General features: G+C 52.3%; 1 protein-coding gene across 2 annotated transcripts in view; it reads right to left on the reverse strand.

The window, feature by feature from the left end:
- GAS6 (growth arrest specific 6) overlaps nt 1–16,879 on the reverse strand; it is a 48,462-nt gene that overhangs the window by 20,697 nt on the left and 10,886 nt on the right. For both annotated transcript variants that reach the window (XM_054447099.2, XM_063650675.1), the window contains exons 3-4: nt 11,783–11,807; nt 10,291–10,353 (exon numbers count right to left, since the gene is read on the reverse strand). In XM_054447099.2, the coding sequence (XP_054303074.1) occupies nt 10,291–10,353; nt 11,783–11,807 (88 nt within the window). The remainder of the gene's footprint in view (nt 1–10,290; nt 10,354–11,782; nt 11,808–16,879) is intronic.

Genomic DNA, 16,879 nt, shown 5'->3' on the forward strand with positions numbered 1-16,879 from the left:
GAGGGCTCCTGTCCATTGATTCCACACAAGTTCAATAAGGACCAGTCCCTGGGAAAAGCGCAGGCCGGGCCAGCAGGGCCCTAGGGCACTGGGCCAGCGTCGTCCTAAGGGGTCAGCTCTGGTGGGGGCACGTGGAGTCTTCAGTGCATGGGCTCTCACTGCCAGTGTGTTGCTTCCGTTCCTGAGGCTCCCAAGGTGACGTTTCCCACCAGGTCTGTAGAATGTGGCGTTTCCACCAGAGGGTCTGGGCTCGGCTGTCAGTGCAGGAGCCGCTTCCCTCCCCACCTGGCCAGGGTCAGCGGTGCCCGGTGCCAGGGTGAGCAGCGGGCGGGTCTGTGGTTCACAAAGCTGTGTTCGTCCAGCTCATCCAGGGCATACAGTCACTGCCTGTGGCCGGCACAGACACAGCCCCTGTCCTCCCAGGCAGGTCCAGGCACCGAGCTCACCAGAGGCCCCAGCTACGAGTCCCAGACTTCTTGGGGAAGCTGCCCAACCACACTGGCTTCTTCCTGCGACGCTTCGCCGTACGCCTCACAGTGTTTCCTCCGTATGCCTCACAGTTTGCTCCGTACGCCCGTTTCCTCCATATGCCCTAGTTTCCTCCACATGCCCCACAGTTTCCTCCCAACGCCCCACAGCTTCCTCCCAACGCCCCACAGTTTCCTCCTTACACCTCAGTTTCCTCTGTATGCCCCAGTTTCCTCCATGTGCCCCACAGTTTCCTCCCAACGCCCCACAGCTTCCTCCCAATGCCCCACAGCTTCCTCTCAATGCCCCCCAGTTTCCTCCGTACACCTCAGTTTCCTCCGCATGCCTCACAGTTTCCTCCCAACACCTCACAGTTTCCTCCGTACGCCCCAGTTTCTTCCATACGCCCCAGTTTCCTTCATACACCCCAGTTTCCTCCATATGCCTCACAGTTTCCTCCCGACGCCTCAGTTTCCTCCGTATGCCCATTTCCTCCATATGCCCGTTTCCTCCATATGCCTCACAGTTTCCTCCATACGCCTCAATTTCCTCCGTACGCCCCACAGTTTCCTCCATACGCCTCACAGTTTCCTCCATACGCCTCAATTTCCTTCATACGCCTCACAGTTTCCTCCATAGGCCTCAATTTCCTCCATATGCCCCATAGTTTCCTCCATACGCCTCAATTTCCTCCGTATGCCCCACAGTTTCCTCCATACGCCCCACAGTTTCCTCCATACGCCCCAGTTTCCTCCATACGCCTCAATTTCCTCCATATGCCCCACAATTTCCTCCGTACGCCCCACAGTTTCCTCCGTATGCCTCAATTTCCTCCGTACGCCTCATAGTTTCCTCCATATGGCCCCAGTTTCCTCCATACGCCCCACAGTTTCCTCCATACGCCTCAATTTCCTCCATACACCTCAATTTCCTCCATACGCCCCAGTTTCCTCCATACACCTCAATTTCCTCCATACGCCCCAGAGTTTCCTGTCTGCCTCAATTTCCTCCATACGCCTCAGTTTTCTCCATATGCCTCAGTTTCCTCCATATGCCCCACAGTTTCCTCCATACGCCCCACAGTTTCCTCCATACGCCCCAGTTTCCTCCATACGCCTCAATTTCCTCCATACGCCTCACAGTTTCCTCCATACGCCTCAATTTCCTCCATATGTCTCAATTTCCTCCATATGTCTCAATTTCCTCCATACTCCCCACAGTTTCCTCCATATGCCTCAATTTCCTCCATACGCCTCAGTTTCCTCCATACGCCTCACAGTTTCCTCCATACGCCCCACAGTTTCCTCCATACGCCTCAGTTTCCTCCATACGCCCCACAGTTTCCTCCATACGCCCCACAGTTTCCTCCATACGCCTCAATTTCTTCCATACACCTCACAGTTTCCTCCATACGCCCCAGTTTCCTCCATACGCCTCAGTTTCCTCCATATGCCCCAGTTTCCTCCATACGCCTCACAGTTTCTTCCATACGCCCCAGTTTCCTCCATACGCCTCACAGTTTCCTCCATACGCCTCGGTTTCCTCCATACGCCCCACAGTTTCCTCCATACGCCCCAGAGTTTCCTCCATACGCCCCACAGTTTCCTCCATATGCCTCAATTTCCTCCATATGCCCCACAGTGTCCTCCATACACCCCAGTTTCCTCCATACACCCCACAGTTTCCCCCATATGCCCCAGTTTTCTCCATACACCTCAATTTCCTCCGTATGCCCCACAGTTTCCTCCATACACCCCACAGTTTCCACCAAATGCCTCAATTTCCTCCATACGCCCCACAGTTTCCTCTGTCCGCCTCAATTTCCTCCATATGCCTCACAGTTTCCTCCATACTCCTCAATTTCCTCCATACGCCCCACAGTTTCCTCCATACGCCCCACAGTTTCCTCCGTATGCCCCAGTTTCCTCCATACGCCTCAATTTCCTCCATACGCCCCACAGTTTCCTCCGTATGCCCCACAGTTTCCTTCATACGCCTCAATTTCCTCCATACGCCCCACAGTTTCCTCCATACGCCCCACAGTTTCCTCCATACGCCCCAGTTTCCTTCATATGCCTCAATTTCCTCCATACGCCCCACAGTTTCCTCCATACGCCTCAATTTCCTCCATACGCCTCAGTTTCCTCCATACACCTCACAGTTTCCTCCATACGCCCCAGTTTCCTCCATATGCCCCACAGTTTCCTCCGTACGCCTCACAGTTTCCTCCGTACGCCTCAATTTCCTCCATATGCCTCACAGTTTCCTCCATACGCCTCAGTTTCCTCCATATGCCTCAGTTTCCTCCATACGCCTCACAGTTTCCTCCATACGCCCCAGTTTCCTCCATACGCCCCACAGTTTCCTCCATACGCCCCACAGTTTCCTCCATACGCCTCAATTTCCTCCATATGCCTCAATTTCCTCCATACGCCCCACAGTTTCCTCCATACGCCTCAATTTCCTCCATACGCCCCACAGTTTCCTCCATACGCCTCAATTTCCTCCATACACCTCAGTTTCCTCCACACGCCTCACAGTTTCCTCCATACGCCCCCGTTTCCTCCATACGCCCCCGTTTCCTCCATATGCCCCACAGTTTCCTCCATACGCCCCACAGTTTCCTTCATATGCCTCAATTTCCTCCATACGCCCCACAGTTTCCTCCATACGCCTCAATTTCCTCCATACGCCTCAGTTTCCTCCATATGCCCCAGTTTCTTCCATACGCCTCACAGTTTCCTCCATACGCCCCAGTTTCCTCCGTACGCCCCACAGTTTCCTCCATACGCCTCAGTTGCCTCCATACGCCTCACAGTTTCCTCCATACGCCCCAGTTTCCTCCGTACGCCCCACAGTTTCCTCCATACGCCTCACAGTTTCCTCCATACGCCTCAATTTCCTCCATATGCCTCACAGTTTCCTCCATACGCCTCAGTTTCCTCCATATGCCTCAGTTTCCTCCATACACCCGTTTCCTCCGTACACCCCACAGTTTCCTCCGTACGTCCCAGTTTCCTCCGTACGCCCCACAGTTTCCTCCGTACGCCTCCATTTCCTCCATATGCCTCAATTTCCGCCGTAGGCCTCACAGTTTCCTCCATATGGCCCCAAAGTTTCCTCCATACGCCCCACAGTTTCCTCCATATGCCCCAGTTTCCTCCATACGCCCCAGTTTCCTCCATATGCCTCAATTTCCTCCATATGCCCCACAGTTTCCTCCATACGCCTCAATTTCCTCCGTATGCCTCAGAGTTTCCTGTCTGCCTCAACTTCCTCCATATGCCTCAGTTTTCTCCATACGCCCCAGTTTCCTCCATATGCCCCACAGTTTCCTCCATACGCCCCACAGTTTCCTCCATACGCCTCAGTTTCCTCCATACGCCTCAATTTCCTCCATACGCCTCAGTTTCCTCCATACACCTCACAGTTTCCTCCATACGCCCCAGTTTCCTCCATATGCCCCACAGTTTCCTCCGTACGCCTCACAGTTTCCTCCGTACGCCTCAATTTCCTCCATATGCCTCACAGTTTCCTCCATACGCCTCAGTTTCCTCCATATGCCTCAGTTTCCTCCATACGCCTCACAGTTTCCTCCATACGCCCCAGTTTCCTCCATACGCCCCACAGTTTCCTCCATACGCCCCACAGTTTCCTCCATACGCCTCAATTTCCTCCATATGCCTCAATTTCCTCCATACGCCCCACAGTTTCCTCCATACGCCTCAATTTCCTCCATACGCCCCACAGTTTCCTCCATACGCCTCAATTTCCTCCATACACCTCAGTTTCCTCCACACGCCTCACAGTTTCCTCCATACGCCCCCGTTTCCTCCATACGCCCCCGTTTCCTCCATATGCCCCACAGTTTCCTCCATACGCCCCACAGTTTCCTTCATATGCCTCAATTTCCTCCATACGCCCCAGTTTCCTCCATACGCCTCAATTTCCTCCATACGCCTCAGTTTCCTCCATATGCCCCAGTTTCTTCCATACGCCTCACAGTTTCCTCCATACGCCCCAGTTTCCTCCGTACGCCCCACAGTTTCCTCCATACGCCTCAATTTCCTCCATATGCCTCACAGTTTCCTCCATACGCCTCAGTTTCCTCCATATGCCTCAGTTTCCTCCATACACCCGTTTCCTCCGTACACCCCACAGTTTCCTCCGTACGTCCCAGTTTCCTCCGTACGCCCCACAGTTTCCTCCGTACGCCTCCATTTCCTCCATATGCCTCAATTTCCGCCGTAGGCCTCACAGTTTCCTCCATATGGCCCCAAAGTTTCCTCCATATGCCCCACAGTTTCCTCCATATGCCCCAGTTTCCTCCATACGCCCCAGTTTCCTCCATATGCCTCAATTTCCTCCATATGCCCCACAGTTTCCTCCATACGCCTCAATTTCCTCCGTATGCCTCAGAGTTTCCTGTCTGCCTCAACTTCCTCCATATGCCTCAGTTTTCTCCATACGCCCCAGTTTCCTCCATATGCCCCACAGTTTCCTCCATACGCCCCACAGTTTCCTCCATACGCCTCAGTTTCCTCCATACGCCTCAATTTCCTCCATACGCCTCAATTTCCTCCATATGCCCCAGTTTCCTCCATATGCCTCAATTTCCTCCATATGCCCCACAGTTTCCTCCATACGCCCCACAGTTTCCTCCGTACACCCCACAGTTTCCTCCATATGCCTCAGTTTCTTCCATACGCCTCAATTTCCTCCATACGCCCCACAGTTTCCTCCATACGCCTCACAGTTTCCTCCATATGCCTCAGTTTTCTCCATACGCCTCAATTTCCTGCATGCGCCCCACAGTTTCCTCCATACACCCCACAGTTTCTTCCATACGCCTCAATTTCCTCCATACGCCCCACAGTTTCCTCCATACGCCTCAGTTTCCTCCATATGCCTCACAGTTTCCTCCGTACGCCCCAGTTTCCTCCGTACGCCTCAATTTCCTCCTTACGCCTCAGTTTCCTCCGTACGCCTCACAGTTTCCTCCATACGCCTCAATTTCCTCCATACGCCTCAGTTTCCTCCATATGACTCAATTTCCTCCATACACCTCAGTTTCCTCCATACGCCTGTTTCCTCTATACCCCTCAGTTTCCTCCATATGCCCCAGTTTCCTCCATACGCCTCAGTTTCCTCCATACGCCTCACAGTTTCCTCCATACACCTCAGTTTCCTCCATATGCGTCAGTTTCCTCCGTATGCCCCACAGTTTCCTCCATACGCCTCAGTTTCCTCCATACGCCTCAGTTTCCTCCGTATGCCTCAGTTTCCTCCGTAAGCCTCAGTTTCCTCTGTCTGCCTCACAGTTTCCTCTATAAGCCTCAGTTTCCTCCGTACACCCCACAGTTTCCTCCCTACACCTCCAGTTTGCTTGTTTTGCACAAATGACTGACAACTGAACGCTTGTGGGTGTGGACGGAGCTCGCGTCTGGAAGTGTTTCTAAGATGCTATTTTCAGCAGATCGCTATAAACGCTTTCTACTCTGAAGCACACAGGGGCTGGGGCTGGCCTTCGGAGTTACGAGGAAACGAGGACCAGGACCAGGGATTCTGCATCAGCACAGCTGCCAGGAGCCAGCCGGGGCCCCATCCCTGACACTGCTGTCGCCGGGCTGTACCTGGGTGCTGTGTCCGCGGGGCGTCCGGAGATGTCGACGTGGTCACAGCAGGGCCTGGAACAGGGAGGTCTGGCCTGGACTAGAGAAACGAGGGGTGCATCCGCTTCTCCACCCTGGCCTCAGATGAAGAGGCTCTGGGGGCAGGAGGGAGTCAGACACGGGCAGGGCAGGCGGCCTGTGCAGGGCCCAACCCTCCGGCACTGGAACCTGACCCCCTCAGAGGCCCCCACCGTGGAGGGATGTCTAGGGGATGCTGTGCGCTGCCGCTACGATGTTTGGTTAGAGATTAAAGCCATTTCAGAAGTGGACACCTGCCCGCAAAGGGCTGGGAACCCGGTCTTGACTTTGCCTGGAATGCCCTTTGGAAAGACCTCTGTCCCTGAGGCTGAGGGACAGTGCCTGCTCCTGCCAGATGCCCAGCTCTTAAGCGGTTCCCAGTCTCATGCCGCCTGCCCCGGGGCCTCCCCCAACTCATTTGTTTATTTCCCTGTTGGGAATGTATTGATACCTCCAGGGTGCAAGGACGGAACCACACCTGAGGGGTGGACACTCAGCTGGTGCCCAGCAAATATCTGTGGAATTTCCTCCACACAACAGGGAAAGTGATGGAGACAGAAACCTCTGCAGGCCCCCGAGGGCACCCACCTCTCTGACCCCCATCCCGCAAGCTGGGCCTAGGGCATCGGTGGCCTGTGGTCATGCCCTGGGTGCCAGCGCCTGTGGAGAGTTCAGGAGGCGAAGGGTTTATCTCAGCTCGGCCCATGACTGTGTTGAAGGACGGGAGGGAGTGGCCGTGGCTGTGGCTGGAATCTGAAGCTGGTGTGGGCGGCCAGGGCCCTTCCCTGGGTGGTGACGAGCGAGGACCAGAGCCCTGTCCGCCCGAGGGAAGGGCGAGGGGACACTTCCCGTGGCGGGGGTGGGATCCTGGTAGCCGGGGCTCAGTGACCGCTGCCTGGGCCACCGCCTATGGGGACCTGACCTTCCTGGGGAAACCCATGGGTCAAAGGAGCTGAGAAATCCAAGCACCAAGTGGCCGCTAGGGCAGGACGGGCGCGTTCGCAGTGGAGAAGCTGGATGTGTCCGTGGGAAAGGAAAGAAATGGAAGCAGAGGCTCATCAGGGGCACCTGGAAACGCAGCCTACACTCTTCCCAGGCCTCCTCCCTCCGTCCACTGTGCCGCCTGGGTCCTGGGACAGCCCGAGGGCCACAGGCTCCCATGCAAGACCCGCTGGGGGCCTGCTTGTCTGGGGCTGAATTTGGACTTCATGGGGCTATGGCTTTAATGTCACAATAACCGATAACCAGTGAACTGAAGCCAGGACAGCACCGCGAGCACCAAGTCAGAGCATTTTCACGAGGGAACAGGAACAGAGTGCGAGGCTGCCCCCGCCGCGTCCTCCGGGAGGCGCCTTCCCAGGGGAGTGCAAGGCTGCCTGCTGTGACCAGGCCACCAAAGCACCTTCCTCACCGCCAGGCATCTTTTGAGGCACACGAACATCAGAGGCCCCAGCTACATGCTCTGGAGGAGAAGCTGAGAGCCCCAGGCCACAGGCAGGGCAGCCTCCAAGGGCCGGCTCAGGGAGAGTGGCCAGAGCTTCTGGCCTGGGGCAGGTGGACCCGTTAGAAACTGCATGTGTTGCCTCTGGCACCAGCCACAGCAAGAGATTCTCTTCCTATCACACAGGGAACAAACTCAAGTATCTTGACCCTGCCCTCCTCTCCCCAGCTGGCCGCACTTGGGGACGCTGATGCCACAAAGGAAATAATAAACTAAAACAAGATAACGCTATTGGGCGGTGGGAACAGAAAGGAACACGTAGCAATCACTCCTCTTCATCCATGCAAGCAAGCGAGGCGATGCCATGAAAAGGACGGCCTTCTTTGCTGCAAATAGCCAGAAGTGAACTTAGCAAAGGAAGCACGGGACGCACAGGAAGAAAAGTGCTCCAAGGGACGGACAGGATGGTGCCGGGGTTAGGAAAGCGCAACGCTGTTCAGACACAGTCTCCGATATATGAATGGCAAGCCCAGTTAAAAATATCCAAAGGGCTTTTTTAGGTTTTTAAGAATATTCTTAAGGTTTATTTTATTGAAAAATAAGCAAGACAACCAGAAAAAAGACTGAGGAGGGCATAGGAGACCCACCCGCATGCATGAGGCCGAGTCTAAAGCTGTGGCCACAGCCTGTGGAAACCCGGCAGAAAATCTCCCAAATACCCATATGAGGACGGCAGCAGGCGAGGACCGGGGTGAGACAGACTCAAATGTGTGGTGTTGGGGCAGGAGAGGCACCGGGGATGAGACAGACTCAAATGTGTGGTGTTGGGGCAGGCGAGGCACCGGGGATGAGACAGACTCAAATGTGTGGTGTTGGGGCAGGCGAGGCACTGGGGTGAGACAGACTCAAATGTGTGGTGTTGGGACAGGCGAGGCACTGGGGTGAGATAAACTCAAACGTGTGGTGTTGGGGCAGGAACTGTGCCTGCAGTCTAGATCCCCACCTCGTCCATCATGTCAAAAGAAATTACAGGCGGGTCACAGATGAAAACATCTAACAGCAGGTAACTGTTTTGTAATCTTGGGGAGAAGCCTAAAGCCCAGGAACTAAGAGAATATAACAAGTGTGAACACAGAATTTAAAAGAAGAGATTGGTCTAGCAATCACTAAGATAAAACACGTGTGGCAGGATCTGCTTGTCTCCTCTGAGCGCACAGGAGCCTCTGCCCCAAATGCAGACATTGGGCCCTACGTGGCACCAGGCTACTGTGCATGGTTGCAGGTCAGGGCGGGCCGGGCCACAGGGCAGGGCCACCCTCCCATTCCCATGTTTACACTGAGCATTTCCTCTGCCTGTGGCCCTTGGGCTGGGGTCTGTGATCCAAGTCTGGGAGGCCTAGGGACGCCCACGGACAGCACGTGGGGCTTGGGGAGTGGGACTGAGCCATCTCTGACTCCTTCTGCTGACTGGGATCCAGTTCCAAAGCCATGCCTGGGAAGAGACTCCTGCCTCTCCCAGCATGACTCTGTACCGCCACGCCTCCACTCTCGGCCCCCACAGGCACTCACCAAGGTGGCCTTTCATCTAAAACTAGACACACGTGACGCCAGGGGACCACAGACCCAGTGTGAGGGGACCTGTGTGGGTTGTGCTGCAGGTATGTTAAAATTCACACAGGACACCCAAAACAATCAATCTTATTGTATGATAATTTTAAAATAATAAAAAAGACTTGTGGCAAGCTGAAAAAATTTTTGACAATTTTTGACAACATTGGAATTAGCCATTCCAATGGCTAATTTGCAAACTCCTACAAATTGAGAAAAATAGGCAAAAAATATAAACAACAGTTTATAGGAAAAGAAATACACAGTTTTTAAACCTATGAAGCACAGCTTTACTCATTACTTAAAAAAAAAACCAAAACCTGAAATGACTGATGTCATTTCTTGCCTGTTACATTGGAAGAGGTCACAAGTTTAAAAAAACAGTTCATTCACCCCTGCAGGGGCGGAGGCTAAAGGCGGCTCTGGGATAATTTGCAGTATCTGTATCCAAAGGAAACATGAGGACTGCCTCTGCGATTCCATCCTTGGGAACGCATCCCGCAGACACTCAGACGTGTGGGAGGTGACAGGTGCATGAGGATGTAGCGCCAGTTTTGTTTATAATGATGGAAATTGGAAATAACCTGGACATCAGCCAACATGCATGGGCTAAGCTCACATGATGCACCGGCTGGAAATGCAAGCGTGAAGGTGAGACACACTAAGAGAGGGTCTCCTGCGCAGACAGGGTTGCAGAGGCATGGGACAGACCGCGTGTGCAAGCCGCCACGCATGTGAAGAGCGGAAGGCCGCTCATACATGTTTACATGTCTAAGCACAAGATTCTTGGAACTGTAACTACGGTGGTGTCTGACTGGACGACTCAGAGGCGGGGATGGGCTTTCACATCACACCCTGTGAAACATTTACATTTTGTTCCATGTGCATTTATTGCCTATTGCTAAAAACGTCAAAATTTACTTGTTTAAAAAAGAAAGTTTGGTGAAAAGGGAGCAGGCCTCGGGAAGGGACCACAGCTCCTTAAAAAACAGAACTATTCAAGGCCCTCCACAAACCACAGCCAATCCTAAAGCCACCCAAACCCACAGTGCTCCCAGGAAGGCGCAAAGGAGGCCGACTTACTTTGCACGCAGGTGGCGAAGCCTGAGTTTTTGGTGTACGGAGACCCATACTTGTTGATGCAGTCTGCAGGAAGAAAGGGAATGGATGTCAGTCATCCTTACGAGACTGGATGGACTGCAGAGCCTCCACTTCTGAGAAGCTCTGGAGAGGCAGTTACTCTCCTCACCTGGGGTGCTATCATCCTCCAGAAACAATGCCGCTTAGCTTGTGTTAATACAAAACATTTTAGCCCCAACCCTGACAAACAGGAAACCGCCTCCACCAACTCAGCGGAGTTGTGCACCCACAGTTGTCAAGTGCGTAAAGCACCGCCCACCGTTTCGGGGGGGTTCCTTCTGCCGTACGGGAGAATCACCGGGAATGTTCACTAAGTTCCTGACAGTACTCGGAAAGCTAAACTTCATTTTCCAGTTGACCCCTGTTGGGAAACGCTGTGCTTAACTGGAAAGCCACTCTGCTTTGGAGAAAGCCCCTCCATGCTCTCTGGCTGGCTGGACACAGCTTGACAGCAGACATCCCGCTAGGGCGGTGGGGGGAGGCGAGGCCTGGCACGTGCACATCCAGGGATGACCCAAAACGTGAGATTGTGCAGAACGGTGCGGGGCCTCTCGACCTGGCCCTTCAGCAGGTTACTGTTGTTTATCCAGGCACAGAAAGGCATAGATGAACAGCAGAAGGCCTCCTGTGGGTGTGCCGTGGACAGCTGGCCACCCCCTGCTTCAGAACTCAGTCCTCGCTGGTGCCTGGGCTTTCCGGGCCAGTACCAGGCCCACTGTGTTTGTTCCAGATATGGACCCAGGGAAGGACCCTTTAAGAGGACATTTACTAAAATGCACTTTGCAACATTAAAAAGGAAGACCCTGGAATACATTTCTCTCCTTCTAAGTGAAATGCACTCAAAGAGCTCTAAGATGGTGTCAGTTAAACAGGCTGACCCAGGGTCTCTGGGTTTCACTTTCTTGCTGTCCTCCCTTCCCAAGTGTACAGTGGGGGTCTCCAGAGGCCACCCCACATGCACCAACTGCTCTGATGGCTGTGCATTCCGGTTCTTCAAATTAAACAGAAACACTACTCAGTGTTCTCGGTTTTAATTAAGAATACAGTAAATATCAGTCAGTACAGCCCACATGAACATGGACCCCTTTGGGGTCCTCAGTGACTTCAGAAGTGATTAGTGCTGAGATCAGAAAACCGGAGGACAAAATCAATTACATGTCCTGACAAGGAGCTGAGCCTGGCATCAACTCAGAGAAGGGGTTTGCAGATAACAGCATTTGCCTGAGGTTCCACTAACACGGAATAAAGCTGTGGTATAAAATAAACAGAGAAACTTGTGTTTCTGACCTGCATGTTCCGGACAGTTCCACGTGCACCATGTGATTAAGAATCTTCCTTCCAAGAGTTACGTGGTGAGGAGATTCCTCCAACATGAAACACGCACCCCCAACTATGCCTCTACGACAACCAGAGTAGAGAAGTAATTGAGACTTACCTAAGTATCTTGGGTAAAAATAATCCTGTGGAAAAAGAAAAAGAAAAGGCAAGCACTGACTGGCACGCTATGAGGGTCTCTAAACAACATAAGCATCAGCTGGTTAATCAGAGGCTGCTCTTGGGGCAGCCGGAGGGCCGCCCCACCCAGGGAACCGAGGGGAAGTGACTGGGGCACGACTGCTGTGAGACCAACAAGCAAAGGCAGGGCCATTTCCAGCTGCGTAGGAAGCACCACCCGGTGTGTCCAGGGGAGAGGCCTGCCCAGGAGGACAAGAATGCTTCCAAGTAAAACCCCACTCTTAGTTCCTGTTGACATAAGGGTCTCTAAAACCCAAAGACCTTAGTTCCCTGTTGACACAAAGGTCTCTCAAAACCCCAAAGACCTTTTTTTTGGCACACGGGCATTGATTTGCACTTATTGTATTGGTGAAACAAATTGGTACTGGATGAGGATGGAGGCTGTAACGAAGGGTCTTCTTATCCATGAAAGCACACTGAAGAGGTCCACATTCGACACAAGTGAGCTGTCGCGTCCTGGAACCACCTGCCTGTCACTTGGCCAGCAGAGGCCGGCAGGAAACTTCTTCAGGATCCTTTTGCCATGGCCCACAGACTCTAGGGCCACAGTTTGGGGTTAAAGCAGCCTCCAATCTCCAGCTTAGGGTCAACCATGCCAGCAGTTTGGGGTTAAAGCAGCCTCCCATCTCCAGCTTAGGGTCAACCATGCCAGCAGTTTGGGGTTAAAGCAGCCTCCCATCTTCAGCTTAGGGTCAACCATGCCAGCAGTTTGCGGTTAAAGCAGCCTCCCATCTCCAGCTTAGGGTCAACCATGCCAGCAGTTTGGGGTTAAAGCAGCCTCCCATCTTCAGCTTAGGGTCAACCATGCCAGCAGTTTGCGGTTAAAGCAGCCTCCCATCTCCAGCTTAGGGTCAACCATGCCAGCAGTTTGGGGTTAAAGCAGCCTCCCATCTCCAGCTTAGGGTCAACCATGCCAGCAGTTTGGGGTTAAAGTAGCCTCCAATCTCCAGCTTAGGGTCAACCATGCCAGCAGTTTGGCCCTAAATGCTCTAAACCAAGAGACCATAGTCATGGCAGAACAGTCCCAGCGGCCTCTCCATGCTGGCTATGAGTCAGCATTTTTACACTATTTTATGAAATCCTCACAAGTAACACCCAGGAAGGTCTTTTAATCCCATTATCAGGAATGAGGAAACTTGGCTTCAGGATGGTTGTGGGATTCACCTGGGGGCATGAAGGTCAGGATTAGCAGGCACTGGTAGCATTTTGCAGAGTAGCAGACAGAGGCGGTACCCAGCGCCATCTGCAATGCGCCTCTGGCTTCGTCCGCTGGCTCTGCACAGCCTTTCTGCCTCCTTCCCACCTCTTTCCCACACTTGCTGGCCTCACTACACCTTTTGTGGGAAGAGCCTGGAGGCCCCGCCACAGCCTTGCCAACACCCTCCTGAGGCCTGCTTGGATGTGTTTTCACAAAGTTGTGTTCTAGGAAAGATGGGATGCTCTTAAATTCTTACTCCCTTAAGAGAAAGGAAGGGTCAGGGTGAACTGGTGTTCAGCTCATGTGTCTGTTGGTAGGGCGGCCGCCCTGAAGGTCAGGAGGGCTGCAGACCTGGAACACACACCCTCATGCCTGCCCTCATTTCTCTCACTTCCAATTTTAGTCATGGGTTGGCAAACTCCAAGAAAAGGCAAGAACAGCCATACCAAGTGAGCCCTGGTGGAGTCCTGGAGCAACACGAGGCAGCACCAGGTTTCTAGGCTTGGAAGGAGAAGGGAAGTGATGGGGCTTTGTCTCAAAGCAGGAGGCTCTGGCTCTGAAATAAAAGACTTAGGAGGGATGCAAAAGGTGTCCTTTCAGGTTTAGGAAGCCAGGGATTGAAAACAACAAAGAACTAGTGAGCAAACGGCCTAACTATACACAAATGCTTGCATTACCACAGCTTTACAGCAAGTCTGTTCTATTTTTCAAAATCAAGACTAGTCATACTACTTAATGTGTAATCTGTATTAATACCAAGTTTTATTGTTGCAAAAAGGCATTATTCATGGAAAAACTATGCCAATCTCCTCTCAGTTCGCCACACCTATGGGAATGGGGTTTCTGAAACCACATAACCCTGGGCACTGTATCCTAATTTACATGTTTGATTATTTGAAGCAGTAATGGAGGCAGAAAGCATGTGCTAATTCCACCAGCAAACTAGGGGAAAGATGGTTAAACCATAAGCAAGAGCAAAGCTAAGACGAATAAACCTAAAAACGCTATACACTCCTGAGAGAAAGAAAAAGAGACATTTCACATTTTCCTGAGAACATTCTGGTATACACTCCCAAGAAAGAAAGACATTTCACGTTGTCCTAAGAACATTCTGGTATACACTCCTGAGAGAAAGACATTTCACGTTGTCCTGAGAACATTCTAGCCAAAGATGTAAGACCCAGAAATGGCTTTGAGTAAAGGCACCCGGATAAGCTCCCTGACCTGCAGAACCAAACATAGAGCACTTTGTTCTTAAAACCCTCCCGCCCCTGTATGCACTACAACTTGTTCAGGTGCATAAACCTTGGCCTGAAGCCCTGCATTAGCCAACTCTCCAGAGCAGCACCCCCAGGAGTCCCCATGGAGCAGAGGCCACCACTCAGGAGGCCGAGATTTAGAACCAGGAGCTCCTCACGTACACACTGACTCTCTTTCTTCTCGACCTAGGAAGAGCAAGACCTGTGGTAATGGGTTGGCGTGCTGGGGTTAGGTGAGGGCAACATGGGGAAGAAGCTGGGATTCCCAGGCTGGAAATGGCGCCATTTGGCCCCTGGAAATCCTTTCCCTAGGGATCTGCTTCTGTTTTATTTGAACAGCTACAGATAAAAATAAGTGAGCAAACCCCAAGCCACTGCACTGTCAGCTGAAGCTTCAAGAGGAAAAAGACAAACAACATCTACCTGCCCAGCACCGAGCCTGGTGCTGACTGTCCCCCAGAGGCCTCAGGAGCCATCACCAAACACATGGATGGATGACAGATGGACAGTGGATGAGTGCGTGAAAGAATGGATGGGTGAATAAATGAGTGGATGGGCAGATGGATGCATGAATGAGTGGGTGGATGGATGGATGAGTGAATGGATGAATGAGTGAACAGATGGATGGATAGACAGATGGATGGATAGATGCATGTATGGATAAATGCACAGATGAATGAATGGATGGATGAGTGAATCAGTGGATAGATTAGTGAGTAGGATGGATGAGTGAGCAGACAGATGCATGGATGGATGAGTGAGTGGATGGATGAATAAATCGATGAATGAATGAATGAATCAGTGGATGAATGAGTGAATGGGAATGAATGGATGAGCAGATAGAGATGGATGAATGAACAAATGAATGAGTGGATGGATGAGTGGGTGGATGAATGAATGAGTGGATGGATGAGTAAATGAATGGAGATGGATGGATAAATGAATGAGGTGATGGATGACTGAGTGGGTGAATGAATAAATGCGTAGATACATGGGTGAGTGGATGGATGGATGGATGAATGAATAAAACAATGAATAGATGGATGAGTGGGTGTATGAATGAATGAGTGGGTGGATGAGTGAATGACTAGATGAGTGAGTGGGTGGATGGGTGAATGGATGGACAGATGAATGAATGAATGAGTGGGTGAATGAGAGTGAGTAGATAGATGAATAAATGAATGAATGAATAGGTGGGTGGGTGACTGGGTGGGTGAATGGATGAGTGAATGGGTGGATGAGTGAGTGGATAGATGAGTGAATGAATGAGTGGGTGAATGGGTGACTGGATGGATGGAGATGGATGAATAAATGAAGGAATGAGTGGATGGATGGATGAGCGAGTGCATGGATAGTTGAATGAATGAATGGGTGGATGGGTGAATGAATGAATGAGTGGGCAAGTGCAAGGTTCTGCAGTTTTCACTCCCACAGAGCACTGAATGCTCAGTTTCACTTAAATCATAGATAAGTACTTGGAAGAAAAGTCAAAATCAATGCTCCCAGTCTGTTTCTTTTAATAATATGGAAGTATTTGTGCTGTAATTCCTCAAGTTTACAAACCCCCACGTGATTTTAAAACTTACATCCTTGTTGTTAACTGACATCTACCAAACCCACTCTTCTAGGTGACAAGCGTGGTGCCCACTGCATGGAGGATGCAGCCATTAGGTCTCTCGGAGGTTTGTGTGCTTTGCTGTTCTGGCAGGGACGACTCGGAGAGCAGCAGCCTCCTGGTCAGTGCAGGGCCCCGTCCCTGGGTGAAGCAGGGCAGGTGCTCGGCCCGCGCTCCCGAGGCTCTGGCGCAACTGCTAGTGGCCCAGGATGGCCATGAATGCCGTCCAACATAAATTCGTAAACTTTCTTAAAACATGAGCTTTAGGCACAGACCTTCTTTTTAGCTGATCAGCTACTGTTAGTGTTAATTTTACGTGTGGCCCAAGACAATTCTTCTTCTTCCAATGTGGCCCACGGAAGCCAAAAGATTGGACGTCCCTCTGCTGGGGGTTCCGGGGCTGGTCGAGGCTGGGAGCCCCGTCTGCAGAAGGTCCCGGTGTGAACAGCAGAGTCGGCGCCTCCTCTGACGCCTCCCGGACTGCGCCCGTTGCCCTTCAGTTTCGTAAGCATGGAGGAAACTGAACCCGAAGCAGCTTGGAGGGAGCTGAGCCCCAGGACAGGAGCCTGGTCTGGCTGGGGTCTAACATGAGGCCCCAAATTTTTTATAAAACTACAGAAAGTATCTGATGAGTAGATGCCACCTCCGGACCCTGGCATCCGCCTCTGCTGCCTTTGCTCTGCTCAGGAGGGCAGTGGGTGCCGGCAGAATCCATGGGAATTGGTGCAGTGTCACAAAGACCCAAGCCCACCTCTGCCCCTGCCCTGCCCACCACCAGACCCAGGTCTCCCCCGCTCAAAGCCACCCACAGGGCAAAGGTCAAGCATGGCAGGGAGCTGCACACAGGGTCCCCAAGGATGGGTCGGCCTCGGGGGCCAGGCTGTAGCCTGGCCACCCATGCGGCAACCCTACCAGCAGGGCACTGCGGTTCTCACGCCCCAACCC

Source organism: Pongo pygmaeus, chromosome 14 (assembly GCF_028885625.2).
Source record: "Pongo pygmaeus isolate AG05252 chromosome 14, NHGRI_mPonPyg2-v2.0_pri, whole genome shotgun sequence".
NCBI lineage: Eukaryota > Metazoa > Chordata > Mammalia > Primates > Hominidae > Pongo > Pongo pygmaeus.